Raw genomic sequence first — 20,903 nt, 5'->3', positions numbered from 1 at the left:
CACCCACTACCCTTACCTCGTGACCCTCATCTCCCTCACAAGTCACTACCACTACCCTTACCTCGTGACCACTCATCTCCCTCACAAGTGAGCACTACCCTACCCTTACCTCGTGACCACTCATCTCCCTCACAAGTCGCACCCACTACCACCTGTGACCACTCATCTCCCTCACAAGTCTTTTACCCACTACCCTACCTAGTGACCACTCATCTCCCTCACAAGTGAGCACTACCCACTACCCTTACCTCGTGACCACTCATCTCCCTCACAAGTGCGCACTACCCACTACCCTTCCCTCGTGACCACTCATCTCCCTCACAAGTGCGCACTACCCACTACCCTTACCTCGTGACCACTCATCTCCCTCACAAGTGCGCACTACCCACTACCCGTACTCCCACTGAAACTAGATTTAGTCGCCTTATTCAGACTAAGTATGGCACTGTGGGCACAGAAGAGGGGGAGAGGGGAGGAACATCCCCAAGTGCTCCAACATCTAACAACATGTAAGTACAGAAATTCATTTATTTTCATAAAAATATATATATACAGTAGTATATATTTTAAATTTTCATGCATTACATTTAGCCAATAATTTACCATTATTATTTCATATGAATTTTGAAAATAAAAAGCATTTATAAACACATTGTGTATAATTTATGTGAAAAATATAGAAACTTTGAGCGAGGAATATTCGCCTATGGGAGCTTGAGTGGCACCCATGCACTACAAATAGTGTTATACTTGCGTTTACATATAGATTTAATCATTTTGCTGTGATTACCTATATAAAACTAAACTATTAGTAGATAATGTATTTACAATGCTAATGCAACAAACTGGACCTTTTCATCTCCAATAGTAAGCTTGCTATGACTCATATATGCAATCATCTTTTGTGCTTGAAGAGAAAAAAATTAATTATCTGTACTTGGCCTGGACGTGCTCATTACAACGCACAATTTATACCAATACAGTATTACTTTGTGAAACATTAATTTTTCACAACTTTTCTGCGATTTTTTTTTTGCTAAATATGTACACTTTATAATGGAATAAAGTTCAGGTTGCAATCACATTAAATGACAAAGGTATACAGTAAAGTGATGTACTTAATAAACATTTTCATTAAGCGTAAAATTTTTTTTTTTTTTCTACTCGCACTTACAGTATGTATAAAAATAACCATTTTATCATGATTACTTATATAAGGCTATTTGTAGATAATTTATTTACAGTGTTAATGCAACAAACCCCATCTTTTTATCTCAACCTATAGCAAGCTCGCTATGACTCATAACATACAATTATCTCTTATGTGGTTCAGTCAAGTGAGGTGAGGTGAGTATCCAGCCAGACCCCGAGCGTCTTGCCGGAGTGCACCTGACTAAACCCAAGAGTGTTAATGACTTCTGGCATGCCAGGTGAGCATCTAATACTTGTACTGTACTGTATAATCTTGTATTGTACTGTACTGTACTGTACTGTACAGGCCGTAATGGCCTTAAAATGGTGAGAAGGAGGATGATAATGTTGAGCATAATTTACAGATGGGGAATGGGAACATGGACAAGAGCATCTGAAAGGAGAGTCTACACCAGTGTACTAATACCATGGTGTGAGGAGGCTGTACATGAATGAACCAATTGTATGCCACAGTTTAGTAGGTAAACATCATAAAGTATTGATGATACATACTATAGTGTTCGTTGAGGTAGTGTATCAGCTGGAAGGCTTGGCAAACACCCTCTTGTGTTAGTGGTGCGCCCTCCATTACTCCTTTGTTTGGCCCGGCAACACGACCCAGCTTTCTCATTAGTGGTGTCAACTGCCATCGTCGACTTGAACTTTGTTCGTTTGTTTTTCCATCACACCTGTAAGAGAAAACTTGTATATGTACATACCTTAAAATAACCTCCCAGTTTAAGCAATCAACTGATTTTTGAACTACAGTATTCCAATTCCTTTGTGCACTGCCCTGATGTAATTATTAATTTCAGGAATGGTCAAAGGAATGAATGCTGAAAGTCAATGTTACAAGATACAAGTGGATACACCTTGGTTGGTCATAGCAATTTAGCAGGTAGGTGTATCACATGTGCCAATGGGGCAAAGACACTTTATTAATTTAAACTAAATGGTAGAAGGACCGAGGTGTTTATTCTGACAACAAACTGAAGTTCTCATAATATTGTGAGAAGGTAAATCTTGTTAATAAAATACTGTAGTAGGACTTTAAGAACATCCTACATACTGTATACAGTACTCAGATTGTCTGTCCCTCATGAGGTTTTTCAAAAGTATGGTGTCCATAGCTTTAGTACATCAGGGTCAGGGACCAAAGTTGTGAGACTTAAAGGCAAACAACATTAGGTGAGGAATTTTCCCCCATAAAACTACATGTAAACACCGGGGAGAGGGACCGTAAGAGCATTTACAGCGCCGATGACATACAAATGAGACAATCCATACTTCGCTTTAACGACTAATTGGTACCATGAAAATGGTAGTTAAAGTAAAAATGGTTAATGTGGTGAGTATAGTTCACATGCTGAATGAGTCAATTGGTACCAGCCCTTGGACACTTTCACCCCCCTATAAACCCACAAAAAATTACAGCCACTTATTCACACACATTAATACTGCATGTAGAGTTAATAACTAATAATAACTAACCCTTAGACACTCACTGAACTGCTTAACGAGGCTGTTTGTTGTCATCTGAGGCAGGGGAGTGGTGTTAGTGCACCCCCTGCCCCCACACTGTGCTGCTTCCCCACCACCACCACCAACTGATCCTTCAGTCTCAAAACCAATAAGTCTAGTGGTATATCATCTAACAGATCACACACTTCACCACACCGCAGGTAGAGAGGTTACACCACACAGTCACAGATAAGAGAGTAGGTTACACCACACAGTCACAGATAAGAGAGTAGGTTACACCACACGGTCACAGATAAGAGAGTAGGTTACACCACACAGTCACAGATAAGAGAGTAGGTTACACCACAGTCACAGATAAGAGAGTAGGTTACACCACACAGTCACAGATAAGAGAGTAGGTTACACCACAGTCACAGATAAGAGAGTAGGTTACACCACAGTCACAGATAAGAGAGTAGGTTACACCACAGTCACAGATAAGAGAGTAGGTTACACCACAGTCACAGATAAGAGAGTAGGTTACACCACACAGTCACAGATAGAGTAGGTTACACCACACAGTCACAGATAGGTAGTGTTACACCACACAGTCACAGATAAGAGAGTAGGTTACACCACACAGTCACAGATAAAGTAGGTTACCACACAGTCTGAATAAGAGTAGGTTACACCACACAGTCACAGATAAGAGAGTAGGTTACACCACACAGTCACAGATAAGAGAGTAGGTTACACAACACAGCCACAGATAAGAGAGTAGGTTACACCACACAGTCACAGATAAGAGAGTAGGTTACACCACACAGTCACAGATAAGAGAGTAGGTTACACCACACAGTCACAGATAAGAGAGTAGGTTACACCACACAGTCACAGATAAGAGAGTAGGTTATGCAACACAGCCACAGATAAGAGAGTAGGTTACACCACACAGTCACAGATAAGAGAGTAGGTTACACCCCACAGTCACAGATAAGAGAGCAGGTTACACAACACAGTCACAGATAAGAGTAGGTTACACCCCACAGTCACAGATAAGAGAGTAGGTTACACCACACAGTCACAGATAAAGAGAGTAGGTTACGCCACACACAGTCTCACAGATAAGAGAGTAGGTTACACCACACAGTCACAGATATGAGAGTAGGTTACACCACACAGTCACAGATATGAGAGTAGGTTACACCACAGTCACAGATAAAGAGAGTAGGTTTACACCACACGGTCACAGATAAGAGTAGGTTACACCACACAGTCACAGATAAGAGAGTAGGTTACACCACAGTCACAGATAAGAGAGAGTAGGTTACACCACACAGTCACAGATAAGAGAGTAGGAGTTTACACCACACAGTCACAGATAAGAGAGTAGGTTACACCACACAGTCACAGATAAAGAGTAGGTTACACCACACAGTCTGAATAAAGAGAGTAGGTTACACCACACAGTCACAGATAAGAGAGAGTAGGTTACACCACACAGTCACAGATAAGAGAGTAGGTTACTACACAGTCACAGATAAAGAGAGTAGAGTTACACCACACAGTCACAGATAAGAGAGTAGGTTACACACCACACAGTCACAGATATGAGAGTAGGTTACACCAGTCACAGATAAGAGAAGTAGAGTTACCACACACAGTCACAGATAAAAGAGTAGAGTTTACACACACAGTCACAGATAAAGAGAGTAGGTTACACCACAGTCACAGATAAAGAGTAGGTTACACCACACACAGTCACAGATAAGAAAGTAGGTTACACCACACAGTCACAGATAAGAGAGTAGGTTACCTTACAGTCACAGATAAGAGAGAGTAGATTACACCACACAGTGCACAGATAAGAGAGTAGGTTACACCACACAGTCACAGATAAGAGTAGGGTTACAGTCACAGATAAGAGAGTAGGATTACCACAGTCACAGATAAGAGTAAGGTTACACCACACAGTCACAGATAAGAGTAGGTTACACCACGTGCAGACAAGAGAGTAGGATTTAACCACAGTCACAGATAAAGTAGGTTACACCACACAGTCACAGATAAGAGAGTAGAGTTACACCACACAGTCACAGATAAGAGTAGGATTACACCACAGTCACAGATAAGAGAGTAAGGATTTACACCACACAGTCACAGATAAGAGGAGTAGGTTACACCACACAGTCACAGATAAGAGAGTAGGTTACACAACACAGTCACAGATAAGAGAGTAGGTTACACCACACAGAGTCACAGATAAAGTAGGATTTACCACACACAGTCACAGATAAGAGTAGAGTTACACCACACAGTCACAGATAAAGAAGTGATTTACACACCACAGTCACAGATAAAGAGTAGGTTACACCACACAGTCACAGATAAGAGAGAGTAGGTTACCACACAGTCTGTGAATAGAAGTAGGTTACACAACACAGTCTGAAAGAGAGTAGGTTACACCACACAGTCACAGATAAAGTAGGTTACACCACAGTCACAGATAAGAGAGTAGGTTACACAACACAGTCACAGATAAGAGAGTAGGTTACACAGTCACAGATAAGAGTAGGTTTACACCACACAGTCACAGATAAGAGGTAGGTTACACCACACACAGTCACAGATAAGAGAGTAGGTTTACACAACAGTCACAGATAAGAGTAGGTTACACCACACAGTCACAGATAAGAAAGTAGGTTACACCACACGGTAACAGATAAAGTAGGTTACACCACACAGTCACAGATAAGAGTAGGTTACACCACACAGTCACAGATAAAGTGAGTTACACCACAGTCTGAATAAGAGAGTAGGTTACACCACACAGTCACAGATAAGAGAGTAGGTTACACAACACAGTCACAGATAAAGTAGGTTACACCACACAGTCACAGATAAGGGAGTAGGTTACACCACACAGTCACAGATAAGAGAGTAAGGATTTACACCACACAGTCACAGATAAAGAGAGAGTAGGTTACACCACACAGTCACAGATAAAGTAGGTTACACACACAGTCACAGATAAAGAGAGTAGGTTACAACACAGTCTGAATGAAGGTAGGTTACACCACACACAGTCACAGATAAAGAGTAGAGTTACACCACACAGTCTGAATAGAGTAAGGTTACACCACACAGTCACAGATAAAGAGTAGGTTACACAACAGTCACAGATAGAGTAGGTTACACCACACAGTCACAGATAAGAGAGAGTAGGTTACACCACAGTCACAGATAAGAGAGTAGGTTACACCACACAGTCACAGATAAGAGAGTAGGTTACACCACACAGTCACAGATAAGAGAGTAGGTTACACCACAGTCACAGATAAGAGAGTAGGTTACACAACACAGTCACAGATAAGAGAGTAGGTTACACCACACAGTCACAGATAAGGGAGTAGGTTACACCACACAGTCACAGATAAGAGAGTAGGTTACACCACACAGTCACAGATAAGAGAGTAGGTTACACAACACAGCCACAGATAAGAGAGTAGGTTACACCACACAGTCACAGATAAGAGAGTAAGTTACACCACACAGTCACAGATAAGAGAGTAGGTTACACCACACCTCCCGTTCACACGCTCTGATCAAAACAAACCACCCTGCTCGCTGACGTCATCAAGATGGCCGCTCAGTTACTATTAACTTGCACTACTGATAGTTATTGTGTTGAGGTGTCACATTTGGTGACTGTGATGAATCGTTAATGTGAAACTCGTTAAAGTTACGTTAAAGTTAAGTATGTACTGTAATAAGATGGGAATAGGGACCAGATTTTTAAGTTTTTTTTTACTTATAGAATATAAAAAGTATTTGTAATATTATTAACCCTCATGCATCATGATGCAAATCATTGGGGAGGACTAACGTGAATCACGTTATTAAACTTTTTAACAATTTGCCAAACCAAGTTTTCAAGATAAGTGCGCCAAACTTTCGTGCATCACAGAGATCTTGCGTGGGTGGAGTTCCGCTGTCCATGAGTTTTCTCCAGTCGGCCGTGATATAGCATTTGTGTCTTTGTCTTCTCTCCCATCCTCCCCATAATTAGTTGCAGCAAAATTCCAAAGCCACCATTGGAAAGATCATAAAATTCCACTTCTCTAACAATGATAAAACCTTGGTAGGTTTGTGAGAAAATATCCGGAATATGTTGCTGGGAAAACATTTTTTCTTTATTCAGAGAGAAAAAATATAGTCTTAGTCTCGTCTTTTTTTCTGCTTATGTTAACGCCAAAACAATAATGAAGCCAGTGGTGTATAAATCAAATAAAAAACACAATTTCTTGTGGGATAAATTGGGCACAAAACAAAGATGACCAGACCTCACGTGGGTGGTCCCATATTATTTTTTTTTTTTGGTCACAGAAACTTATAAAATTATTGCGTGAACGAGCTGGGTTAAGATATGACTCAAACAGAAAATAATTTTTTGGGTGCAAAAGCAGATAATCAAAAAATATTAAACTTTAACCTATGACCTCTAACCATACCTTGAGGAGTGGATGAGTTCACATTGCTTACTACTCTACACTTTATAATGACCTGTAATACTCATTCACTTTTTCTTCCCCTCACCACCTACACTTGCAAGACACTTATCATTCATTAGTGAATGATTGCAAGGATTAATCCAGATACTGTAGAGTTAATACTAATGTGAAGCTCAACCACTGCTCATAGCGCGAACAACACAATGGGATCCAGATTTAAGTTCCGAAATTGTTTATACCAGGTCAATTGAGTCAAAAACGATGCAACGCCGTCAGTGTAGGGAATTTTTATGTTGTGCTCCTCATTAGTCAACAATGTCATTGCAAAATGACATAGTGGGCACCCATTGTTCTTTCATTCTCTTTGGTCTCAGAGATACACCAAATTGATAAAGAGCATATAAAGGTGGACCACCAAGAGAGATTAGAATATCTCCAATTGCTTAGTTTATACAGTCATGTGCTGGTTTACGTCCGACCGAACAACGTCCGATCGCTTATACGTCCGTGCGCCCCCCCCCCCAAAAAGTGACGCCTGCTGTACCACCACTCCACGACCCCTGACGGAGACACAATGATCCTCCCCATATTGGTCAGATATTATGTGTTAAAGGAATATGCTTCCTTCCTTAGGCTCTTTTTAAGCATTTGCCTCCAAGTGTAATGTTAACCTACATCTATTGAGGATAAAATCTTTCACCTACAAATTGACAATAACACATTTGCTGTAATCAGACATATCTAGTTGCCTCAACAATTGCAACCCCAGCAGCAATTGGGGTTGCAATTTCAAATTCTGTGGCATTACTAAAAATAGTAAAGTTTCTGGTGCACTCTAAGATTAAGAGAGAAAACGGAGGACTCAGGCGTCCTGATGTGAGAAAAAAACGGACATGTATGACGGGGGATCAAATAAAAAAAGCATAGCTCCATATTTTGTGGACTACAGTATTAAGCGTACCCTTTTCATCACTTTGTAATAAACCTAGCCATGCCTATGAGTGTTTATGATATTTACCATAACATTATATATATATTTAGTGGGTCTAAATGGTCGTAAAATGGGAAACTTGGGGTTGGGTCTTGGGTGCCTGGAACCAATTAGAATAAATCCCATAGGTTCTGTGCTTTCGTTATCGGCGGGGTCCCAATTAGGCGCGATAACCAAGGGATGACTGTACTGTACTGTATATACTTGTGACACCGGCCAGTTGCTTCTGGTGTTATGGTACAGGAGTACCAAGTGACAGCACTAGGATCCCGCTTCCTCTATCAAGGAATAAACAATTCAAATTAAATTGAAAAAAAAACATTCAAATAATGGGACCTAGCGAACCTAAATGGCCCTAGAGCGGGCACAGTCACGTATGCATCGCGTATTCTTATAGATTGTGCTGCTAGGCGTACGTTATCGAGTGAATTTAGTCAATATTGTACAGTAAGATTGGACCTAAGTGCAAACCTGTATTGTACATGTACTAAATGATTACAGAACTAAAATTGTTATGTCTATCGCAAATATAGCTTGTTTATACAGGTATCCAAATAAATTACTATTTTACAAGAATCCCTCTAATGTAAGTTATATTCACCCAGGTCGTTTGGGTGGCAAATTATGAGAAGAGCTTAGTCATTCTTAAGTAATGATAAATAAACTGTCAAATCTTATCTCAAATAAATAAACAAACAAACGCCAGACATTCTGTCCCCCCCCCCCATTCGAAAAGTGATTACGGTAACATCTTTTGAACGAAAGAAAGCGAAAGTCATTGTTTTCGTCACGATTTTATCCCACTTTCTACTGTAATACGTACGTCATTTCAGCAAAAATATTACATTTCCATGAAAGAAGTATATCAAGCACAGTATGAATAGAATATCATTGTAATATAACAGTATTTTAACCGAAAACTATTAAAAAAACGAGTAACATCTCTTGAACATGGGAAGGTTAGGTAAAGTCTTTTGTTTTCGTCATGTATTTTATCCTATTTTACATTGAAATACATCACGTTTCAGCAAAACTACTATTTATTTCTGAGAATATATTCATTCAGGTGCAGTTTAGGTAAAATATACATGTGATGGAACATTTTTTTAACTGAAAATGATTCGAAAAACACGTACCCTCTAGCCCTGTTCAAGGAGAAGACTGGGAGGAGCTGTTTGGTGCTAAAGACGATGACAAGGAAAATGATTTTGATGGATTTTAATGAAAATATTCAGAAACATGGTATCGTAGTATTTATTCAAGTGAATTAGGATAGAATATTTTTGTAATACAACAGTAGTGACGATGTGAAGGGGGCGGAGGGATAGAGCGGGAAGGAATGGTGACTGGCGGGAGCAGAGACGAGTGGAGATGCCAGCCAGTACATTACAGGTGTGGAGGGGTATGAGATATTGGTTCACACTCAGGATGGGATGGAGAAAGGAAACTCACAATGTGCTCACTGTATACAGGTGTACAGTATTAATTGTTTTTATCGCTCTTTTTGCATTTGAATATTAAATACTGTACATTACGTTTCAACAAAACTACTATATATTTCTGAGAATATGGAAATGTAATATTTTTGCTGAAATGACGTACGTATTACAGTGGAAAGAGGGATAAAATTGTGACGAAAGCAATGACTTTCGCTTTCTTTCGTTCAAAAGATGTTACCGTAATCGCTTTTCGAATGGTTTTCAGTTGTGGGATTATGAGGCTAATGATAGGATAGAATATTATTGTAATACAGTACAACAGTTTTTAACTGAAAACCATTCGAAAAGCGATTACAGTAAAATCTTTTGAACAACGAAAGAAAGCGAAAGTCATTATTTTCGTCATGATTTTATCCCACTTTCCACTGTAATATGTACGTCATTTCAGCAAAAATATTACATTCCATATTTATTTCTAAGACTATATTCATTCAGTCACAGTTAAGGTAAAATATACTTGTGATAAAATATTTTAATGAAAATACGGTATCGTAGTTCTCTTTTGTTTCTAATTTTATTAACAAAGATTGATGTTTCAAATGTAATGAACAAAAATTTAAGTAAAGTATCTATAAATAACTTTAATAAATTAATACTTTGTTTTACATCGTCCTGTGCTACCATACCATGGATTTGGCTACTTTGGGCTTGTTATGATGACGCAAGAGATCTGCCCTGGCAACTGTACCGACACTCACAGCTGGTGGTGCGTTGGTGCATCGTTTCCATTGTTTACTGGTAGTTACTGGTAAATATTTTTCAACCTAACGAAACTATTACCCGTTTAGAGGTCGACCCCCAATTTTTTGCCAAATAATTTGGTCTTAAAAACTAGAACTACACACAGGTATATACGGTAAATAAGGACATGGGGGGCCAGGGTTTTTTAAGGGGGGGGGCAGCAAAAGTACACGGATGTTTAACATTCACGGGTATCTCTGTTACCTAACCCCCGCATATGTTAAGGGCCGACTGTATAGTGTTTCTTACATCTTTTTTATTGTTTTATCATTTATAAAGGTTAAAAATTATTTTTGGAAAAGTTGATTTTTCTCGTTTTATCCCCAGTGGAGGGTATTGCCGTCCTGACCCTAGCCCGGGGCGTAAGGGTTAATGTACGTTATAAATCTCTGGCTGAGTACAAAAAGGACCAACGTCAATAAATTTCAATTTAGACTTTGGCCCTTAAAACCTGGGTAACATGTGCCAAAGTCTAAATTAGCATTTTTTGACATTGGCCCTTTTTGCACTCAGCCAGAGACATACAGAAAATATAATACAATATAAATTAATCAACAAAGAAACATGAAGAGTGGGTGTGTCCAGTAGTGTGTGGATGATGTGTGATGTGTGGAGGCAGTTGGTGGTTTGTCTGGTGAGTGACACGCACGCACGCACGCACGCGCACGCACACGCACACACACACGCACACACACACACACGCACACACACACACACGCACACACACACACACACCTCTGCTGCAAATTTACTTTATCCTCTTCACCACAGATTATTAATTTGAATTTAGTTAAATTTAAGTTTAGCTTAATATAACTGTTTTCTTTTATAACACCTGTAATAGTTATTCCTGCCTCTGTGTCATGCTGCCTCCCCCAGTCTGACGTCACAGCATGCACATGACTCTGTGACAGCTGGGTGGCTGGCAGAGCAGTGTGGTTCACTCTCAGCATCATCAAGAGGATGGTTTAAGGGCAAAAGGAGCTATTTTTGTTCAATCCAGAATGCGACGTCGAGCTTTATACCTAGGTATGCAAATGCCTTGCATTAACTCGCCAAGCCAACATACAGGCAATTAAAACATCTATTAATTGCTTAAATATGTAATATTAGGAGGACACGTCACTACCTGGCATTTAATTGCAATTCTCAAAACCCCCTCCCTCACCCTCCATCACACGTACTGCCACCGTCATCTTCTTGCCTGGCGAATCAGCTGTAAACGCGCACAAGGAAGGCTTTGCTAATTTGTGTTGTAATAGCTGAAATATTAAGTGCCATAAGGATTTTATTTTGGGTATTTATATATCTTAGCACGGTGAGGAAATCGAGTGACTTTTATTTTGATTATGTCTCTTAGATATTATGTTTGGGGCAATTTTTTATACGGTCTGGTCAAGCATGGCGACTGCGGCTCGTCTTCTATCTAGGAAGACAGTCAATCATCAGTGACTAATATCCTCTGCATTCAAGTCACTTAGTGAATGAAGTTTTTTGCCCTTCCAAACTGTAGCGAGGCTGCTAGTCTTAGTGATCCTTCCAGACGCTGACCTTCCGGTCTTACTTGCAATCTAGACTTATGTTGGGATGAACCTTGTATCCTCAGTATGGGTTAAATGAGAACCATTCAGGGTGGAATTCTCGGCCCAATACATCTTGCTAGAGTAATGGTGAATGATGTTAGCTAATGGAGCGCTATGGTAGCAGCTCAGCACTGTCAACCCTTCCGGGTGACTTGATGCTCACTCAGGCACCATCGCTCAAGCATGATTAATTGAAGCGGTGATGTCTGTCACCCTGATTGGCAACAAATAGAGAACTTGGTGATCCCTCAAAATGTAAGTGCTCTAAAATGATGTTAGCTCGATTAAGAAACAAAGTTCATTAAGCTAAGGGACATTTGAGGTAAGAGGAGGGAGAGGTGTATGATATAGTGAGTTAGTGTTTATGATTGTCACACTGGTGACTCATATAACAATAAGAGATATTAAATGAAATAACTTTCTGAAATATCACAGTTATGAGTCGTACTGATTATGTTTGGGAGAAAAAGTAATCTGCCTTGTATTATTATGATGATACAAAATGTGACTCATGGTGTTCCTCCTAGTTTAGATGAGTGATATGCAACAGGAGGATGAAGGACAGTTGTCTGGACTGCTAGATGATGGAGGAAACAATGGAACTGTCCCTGGGGAACTAGTGTTGAGTGAGGAGCTACAAAGACTGGAGAGCTCAGCTCATACACTACACACAAGGAAGTGTCCGTCAGTAAAGGATGTGAATTCAGTAGTAGTAGTTTCACCCAGGACCCAAGTGGACCATACTACATGTAATTATCAAGGATGTAGAGCCACTTGGATTGCCAAGTTAGATCCTCATTTGGCTTGCATAATTCATAGCAGCTGTGTCTCAGACAACCTGTTTTCACCATTGGATTGTACAGTTTGTTATGATCAAATTTTTTTAATTAATCAAGCTGCAGGAGATAAGAAGGAATTATTGAAGATCCAAATTAAAAATAGGTGGACTAAGGCCTTGAAGAGTAAATTTGTAAATGTAAAACACTGGAAAGATCCCAAGTTGGCAGAAAGTTTAGAATTATGGGTGACAGGTAAGAGACTTAATTCCCAGTTAGACCAACCTGCTTCTGCTAAGAAAAGTAGGTTATTGGATATTCAAGATAATGAGGCAGTAGGAAGGTTGCAAGAAACTACCTAGTCAGCCCAATTTTAGTGGATTTCAGGATCAGGATGAGGGAGTTGGCTCTAATCATAGTGTTCAGTCACTGGAGCAGGGAGAACCTGTTGAGACTGACTTCATCCTGTCCCCATTTTGGCAACCTCTTCCACCTGGGGCAAAAGTGTTGGTTACTATGAGTGGAAACAGGCTGCTGTCGACTCCCACTAAGCTGATGGAGAACATTGAGTGTAAGGATGATCCCAACAGGCCTTGGGTAACATTGGTAAGATCTAAGTCTTCTTTGTTTTCTACCACATCTGAGTCTGTGGATTCCTTATTCAGGTATTTTATGAAAATGTTTCTAAACTTCCTGATCTCTCAGCACTTACAAAGAGACAGGAAGGCAAGGCAACTGTGGGTCTTCATTCATTGTTTTTAGAAGCTGACACTACAATTTCTTGGCCTGATATTTGTCCAAAAATTATCTCTGAAATAGATGAAGTCTGGGCTAACATATTGAAACACTTAACATTCACTCCCTCAGATAGGAATGCTCACAAGTTTAGTTTTTTGAAGTTCCAATGCAATGACAAAAACAGTTCCTTATATAAACTTTCCCAGTATTTGTCAGTTCCAAAATATGCTGACATAAGCTTTTGAAATAAATTTGAAAAACCAGTTGCTTCTGCACTGTTGCTTGAAGAGTTCAAATTTAGGAAGTTGGCAGAGGATATTTGGTCCTCTTAATTGCACCATATTGGATCCTACATCCATGGTGCCTGGATCTGTTGGACTGGTGCCCGCATCCACTAAATTGCAACAAGGATGTCTAGACCAGGTACTGCACCCTCAGTTTGAGATATCCTTGGCACTTCATGCTTGGAGTTTCTTAAAAGATGTTTAAATAGATTGTTGGGTAAATCCAATATAGTTAACCAAGTGATAGCAGGTCATAGGCCCCAAACTTCTATGCAATATGAGAAAGCTTGGAACTTTTTAAATAATTTATCAGATTAGCGACTCCAATCACATTGTCGGAAAAAGTGGTGTTAGAATTTTTAGATTTTCTGTTCAGAGTTAAAGGCCTTCAAGGATCTACAATTGCATCATATAAATCAGCATTGGTTGACCCTCTGGTGTGGGGTTTTAATATTACTTTGAACCCAAGAATTTATCAAATGCTCAGATCGTCCTTTTTCATTCAGAGACCCCCTCGGCCTAAGAGAATCCCACCTTGGTCTCTAGATAAAGTTACTAAATTTCTTATGGGGCCTAATTATAATATAAATCGGAACCAGGACAGATTGCTCCAGAAGGCAGCCTTCCTTCTAGCAATTGCAACAGGTATGAGAATCAGTGAACTGGTTTCAATTTCCAATAATCCACCATTTTTGTTATTTTCTGAGGAAGATGTCACCCTTTTTCCTGCGGAGATCCTAAGAAAAAATGCAAGGGAGGATTTTCAAGTTCAACCTACTAGGATAAAATGGCTAATGGATGAGACAAGGGTTCCACATATATTGTGCCCAGTTACGTAGGAATCTTCAGGAATGGCTCACCAGATTCCCTAATCGAGGCCCCTATGTATTCTCATCACAGGATGGTAAGAAATTGTCTCCTAGTCAAATGACAAAATATTTATCTCAGTTGGTGAATCAAGCAGACCCTGGCAAGATATTTTGTTCGAGCAGAAACATTTTAGAAAGGCACCGTAGGCAAGTTCTTTGAATCTCAACCACCATTTACATAAGGTTGAAGATCTCAGCCTAGCTAAAGCACACACACCATTATAACAAGGTTAGGTACACATAGGGCTTATCTGCGTGGATTTACACCGCGTGGAACTCGGTGGGTGGTAGCCGAGCGATGTTCTAGCCCCTATCAATCAGTATATAAATATGGGCTAGGACATATATTCATTATATACATTCTATCACCCAGACTATTGAGCATAAAGCTACATAAGCATTTGTTCTGTCACACCTCCTAGGGTGAACAGCACACATAAACATTTGTAGTTTCACACAGATTCAGGTTACAACCCATAAATATATGTCTCCAGGCCTCCGTGAGAGTAGGCCTGTGAAGTGTAGCCTCTTATCTCTGTGTTGACGTATAGATTACATACCCCCTTACAAGCAGAGAGAGAGGTTCGCCTAGTTCACAGTTTCACACAGTTCACCAGTTCACAGCCAGACACCGTACCAAAGAGACGTGTGTGAGCATAGCTCCCAAGGCTGTATCTCTCTCTAATTTTATCAGCTAATTACAAGCTAATAGCTAATGCTCAGTAGTCTGTCAACAAACAATTCTGTAACTACCAGAGCATCCAATATAACTAGAAAATCACCACGTGTGTTTACATTAAACCAAGGAATAACAAATGAAGATAATAGAACCTGTATACACTTGTGTATACTTACAAGCTAAGATAATTACAAGTGTAACCCAGGTGGGCTTGGACGACTCAACTCAACGACTCAAAACTACGACTGTATCAAAGGTGACACGCCGTGAGACTACCTATTATCTCACCCAGCTTCATCAAAGGTACCAGCGACTACTCTACACTTGTTCAGGCAAGTGTTAACAAGTGAGATCGTTTGATATCAAACCCCAGCCCAAACATGTACCTCATCCTTCACTACAGTTATAAGTAAACTAACAAGATAACTACTGTACCTCAATGAGGTACAGTAGTTATCTTGTTGGTTTACTTATAACTGTAGTGAAGGCTGAGGTACAGTAGTTATCTTGTTAGTTTACTTATAACTGTAGTGAAGGATGAGGTACAGTAGTTATCTTGTTAGTTTACTTATAACTGTAGTGAAGGATGAGGTACTACCTCATCCTTCACTACAGTTATAAGTAAACTTACAAGATAAATAGTAATATCTCCATTAAGTGGAATCCCTCAAAACCAGAACTCTCCAATACCTCGAATTGAAATTTTCTCGGAAAACATTCCCCAAGCTGGAACTTCCGGAAAATTCCGGCTTTGGGAATGATTTTCCGAGAGGCACATTTTCCGAAAAATTCCACAAAAATTTTCCCAATACCCAGAACATTCCGGGATGGGGGAGCTTTTCCGGGTTTGAGAGGTAAAAATCAGGCGCATTTTTCGGAAATTCCTGGGAAGGGAGATATTTTTCAAGGTTCGAGAGATGTAATGGGCAAATTCTGGAACTTCCGAGAACATTTTCCATCACCCGGAAATTCTGGGGACGAGGGATTTTTTTCCGGCTTTGAGAGAGTCGTCTCATTACCCGGAAATCTCTCATTCTGCACCAATTGTTCCAGCTAACAGGGATATCACTGTTCCTCATTCCTCACTACAGTTATAAATAAATGGTCTTATGACTACCCTGTAATGTGACACTGTATTCTAAATTAAAACATAGTCTCAACACTGTCCCAGAAATCATTATTAAAGTTATCAAAGGTCCTACTGGTCTGTGGGGAGGTCTGTTGCAAAGGAGAGGTGCATCTTGACGAGTGTGTGGTACTGAGTGGGATCCTCATAACGTAGGTGCCACAACTGCTTCTGTATGCTGTCCCCATCCACCTTCTGTTGCTGTGATGTATTCATCCTGTAAGTCAACAATGGATTACAACACCTTCAAACTTTTCACCTTCAAAGTTCAACAATATGATCCATAATACAGTAGTTTAATACAAAGGGAGGCATTTCCTTATAACCCTACATGTTCAACGTTTCAAAGGCCACTCTGATGTCTGCGGTTAAATTTTTACAGTAATACCAGGACAAATTGTTTAAAAGAGAAATAACAAATATGTACCAATAAGAAGATGAATGAGTGTTCAACAAGGCAATACTGTACACTATACAGGTAATTTTCTTTACACTTGCTCACTGTAGTACGAGGGGTGGGGTCTTACGCCCGCAGTTTTAACCACCCTCTTCTGTTGACGGGGGTTGTTGGGTTTACCAGTGTTTCTTTAAATGTAAGTCACGAAGGACACCGCACTACAGCTCTTGACGGGGAGGTGTGGCAGTAAACTTAACTTATAATATTGGAATTAGTAGAACCTTAATAAATCGGACTAATTGGGACAGACCCCAGTCCAAAAAAACGTGAAAGTCCAAGAAAACACGAATATATGGGCGGGGGGAGGGGGGGGTGGAGATAACACTACTGTACTAATTTGAACTGTTTAAAGAAAATCAGTTGTTATGTTATTACTGCACTTTACCTATTTTTTAAAACCCTCATTTATCCCCATCAAAGCAAACACTCTACTTAAACAGTTCCTGTCATTTAAGAGTTAACCCCCTATATACATGAAGCCTCTGTGCTGAATAAATCATGTGGCATTACCCAAATAAAACATTGAAAGTGGCATCCAGTAGTGAAGACGTTAAACACACTGACAGATAAACCTAAACCAGAATTTCCACTTTGGCACCACAGTATGTACTGCACTGTACTGACAAACAGGTACAGTAAGTATATACAGTAAGTACCCGATATGAGAACCTGTATACAGTACAGTACAGCTGTAGTTCAGAACCATATTATGGAGCCCGCAAGGGTTTATTTGAAAATTGTGAATTTGGGATTCATTGTGACAGTGCAACTAATGAAAATATGTAATAATTTGAAAAACTTTATAGTTTGAAAGAGGAACTGAGTTTTTGTCCCGAGTCTGTCGCGCACAGGACGTGTGTATTTACCCCAGACCGGGCCCGGATAGAGAGCCAGTCTTCTCACTGTGGTAACTACACACGTCCTGTCCAAGAGTAAATGTATAAGTATGTAACTGGTAACAGTTAGATGTGTAAAACTGCAAATAACTGGGGGTCTTATTAAAAAATTTGACTATGTTCCAAATTTTTTAAACTTGCATTTAAGATACAATTTTTTGTGCCAACCTTAAATGTGAAACTCATGTTTTGCGGAAATGTTTTATTTGTGACTTACAGGTCTATGAATCACAAGTGCTGGTCAATCATGCTTAACATAAGCTAGTAAAAATTTTGCCCTTTGTGATGCTGGCGCCGCATAAACTCGCACAGGTACCCATCCAATATTTGGCTATGAGTACGGCTTGTTTGTTAGATTAGGTTAGGTTAGGTTAGGTTAGGCCCAAGACAGACACTGTTCCTGCAAACAAATGCCAATAAAATGTTAAATAATTATTTCTACATAAAATGAGTTGCATACATGTACTTACATTCAACATAAAAAACTGTACATCCAATAACTGTACAGTACAGTATATATGAGCTTTATTTTCTTGAATGTAGATCCAATGCTATGGCGACCTCCACTATATTTACAATGATAAATGTGACCCCCAGAGCCTACATCGTCCCCACTCCCATACACAGTTAGTCCATGTAAACAACTTCATGAGGTGAATTTTTTTTACACAGGTACAGCACATTAATGAAAAAATATAATACATACTTTTAAATGACCATAAAGTAGCCATAGTAACTTATAAGTGACCATAAAGTAGCCATAGTAACTTATAAGTGACCATAAAGTAGCAATAGTAACTTATAAGTGACCATAAAGTAGCCATAGTAACTTATAAGTGACCATAAAGTAGCCATAGTAACTTATAAGTGACCATAAAGTAGCCATAGTAACTTATAAGTGACCATAAAGTAGCCATAGTAACTTATAAGTGACCATAAAGTAGCCACAGTAACTTATAAGTGACCATAAAGTAATAGTAACTTATAAGTGACCATAAAGTAGCCACAGTAACTTATAAGTGACCATAAAGTAGCCACAGTAACTTATAAGTGACCATAAAGTAGCACAGTAACTTATAAAAGTGACATAAAAATTAATACAGTGACTTATAAGTGAATATAAAATTAATACAGTGACATAAATTGAGCCATAAAAGTAATACAGTGACATGAATATAAGTATTATAGTATATAAGTGACCATAAAGTAGCCACAGTAACTTATAAGTGACCATAAAGTAGCCATAGTAACTTATAAGTGACCATAAAGTAATAGTAACTTATAAGTGACCATAAAGTAGCCACAGTAACTTATAAGTGACCATAAAGTAGCCACAGTAACTTATAAGTGACCATAAAGTAGCCACAGTAACTTATAAGTGACCATAAAGTAGCAATAGTAACTTATAAGTGACCATAAAAGTACAGTAACTTATATAAGTGACCATAGCCACAATGTATAAGTGACCATAAAAGTAATACAGTAACTTATAAGTGATATAAAGAAACAGTAACTTATAAGTGACCATAAAAGTATACAATGGCACTAGATGACCATAAAAGTAGCCAGTAACTTATAAATTGAATATAAAGTAGCCACAGTAACTTATGAAATTGACCATAAAATAACCATAATTAATATAAGTGACCATAAAGTAGCCACAGTAACTTATAAGTGACCATAAAGAAATATACAGTAACTTATAGTGACCATAAAAGTAATACAGTAACTTATAAGTGACCATAAAGTAACCACAGTAACTTATAAGTGACCATAAAGTAGCCACAGTAACATAAGTGACCATAAAGTAACCACAGTAACTTATAAGTGACCATAAAGTAATAGTAACTTATAAGTGACCATAAAACCACAGTATAAGTGACCATAAAGTATAAGTAACTTATAAGTGACCATAAAGTAACCCACAGTAACTTATAAGTGACCATAAAGTAGCCACAGTAACTTATAAGTGACCATAAAGTAGCCACAGTAACTTATAAGTGACCATAAAGTAGCAATAGTAACTTATAAGTGACCATAAAGTAGCCATAGTAACTTATAAGTGACCATAAAGTAATAGTAACTTATAAGTGACCATAAAGTAGCCACAGTAACTTATAAGTGACCATAAAGTAGCCATAGTAACTTATAAGTGACCATAAAGTAGCCATAGTAACTTATAAGTGACCATAAAGTAATAGTAACTTATAAGTGACCATAAAGTAGCCACAGTAACTTATAAGTGACCATAAAGTAGCCACAGTAACTTATAAGTGACCATAAAGTAATAGTAACTTATAAGTGACCATAAAGTAGCCATAGTAACTTCATTAAGCATTACCCTTGAGTCATGAAGTCGCTGAGTGAGATATTAGACAAGCACGGTGGTGAGAGACCTGGCAGTACAATAGTGCTGCCAACCTCAAGTTTACCAATACTAAGTCACTGTGTTGATTGTTGTTGTTATTCAGCAAATTATCCTGAAATAAAAAATAAAATTATATAAATTATTTATGAACAGCACACCAAAAGCATTAATGACCTAACTGTTAAGGTCTTGTTGAGTACAATTAGGAACATGAGTGGAGCTGGGGAGGACCTCACTCTACACTGACTGGTGTACCCCGAGTACTGTACTGTACTGGGAGATAATGAACCAACATCAGTACAAACATCTGAGGGAATAAAAAAAATTACCAAGAGTAAGAAAGAAACCTGGTGACAATATCAAAGAACTCTTGAATGAAGCTCTAATCATGAAAAGTATTGTAAAATTATATTGAAAAAAGAGAGAAAAAAAAAGAGAGATTTACAGAAGAAAACAAAAAAAAATAAAAAATGATGACGCATGTGAAGACAAAGCCTTCATTAACATAGCCTCACTTAGCCATAAAAGACTGCAACAGTGTGAAGCATCGGCAGCCTAGAATGTAACAAATGACAAAACCAGAAAACAAGTCAAAGGAAACTTAAGGGAAAATTGTGGTGAAAAGCTGGTAGAGCAGTGTTATGTTTTGCTGTACTGTACTTGCCTGCTGTGTGGTAGATATTAGTAGTGGTGCTGTACAGTATTGTGTGGCACAAGTTGGTGTGGTGGTACC

At 38.9% G+C, this 20,903-nt stretch overlaps 1 protein-coding gene across 1 annotated transcript in view; it reads right to left on the bottom strand.

The window, feature by feature from the left end:
• Positions 1 to 20,272, bottom strand: part of LOC121863685 (rho GTPase-activating protein 19-like) — a 61,536-nt gene extending 41,264 nt beyond the window's left edge. Inside the window, exons 1-3 of the mRNA XM_042362427.1 lie at positions 20,144 to 20,272; positions 16,526 to 16,666; positions 1,705 to 1,880 (exon numbers count right to left, since the gene is read on the bottom strand). Coding sequence (XP_042218361.1) covers positions 1,705 to 1,880; positions 16,526 to 16,666; positions 20,144 to 20,154 — 328 coding nt within the window. The 5' untranslated portion in view covers positions 20,155 to 20,272. The remainder of the gene's footprint in view (positions 1 to 1,704; positions 1,881 to 16,525; positions 16,667 to 20,143) is intronic.
• Between the last annotated feature and the right edge of the window lie 631 nt (positions 20,273 to 20,903).

The sequence above is a fragment of the Homarus americanus genome, unplaced genomic scaffold, assembly GCF_018991925.1.
Source record: "Homarus americanus isolate GMGI-L3 unplaced genomic scaffold, GMGI_Hamer_2.0 scaffold11028, whole genome shotgun sequence".
Lineage (NCBI taxonomy): Eukaryota > Metazoa > Arthropoda > Malacostraca > Decapoda > Nephropidae > Homarus > Homarus americanus.
The sequence above is the reverse complement of the archived record's forward strand: the minus strand, read 5'-3'. Positions and strand labels throughout refer to the sequence as shown.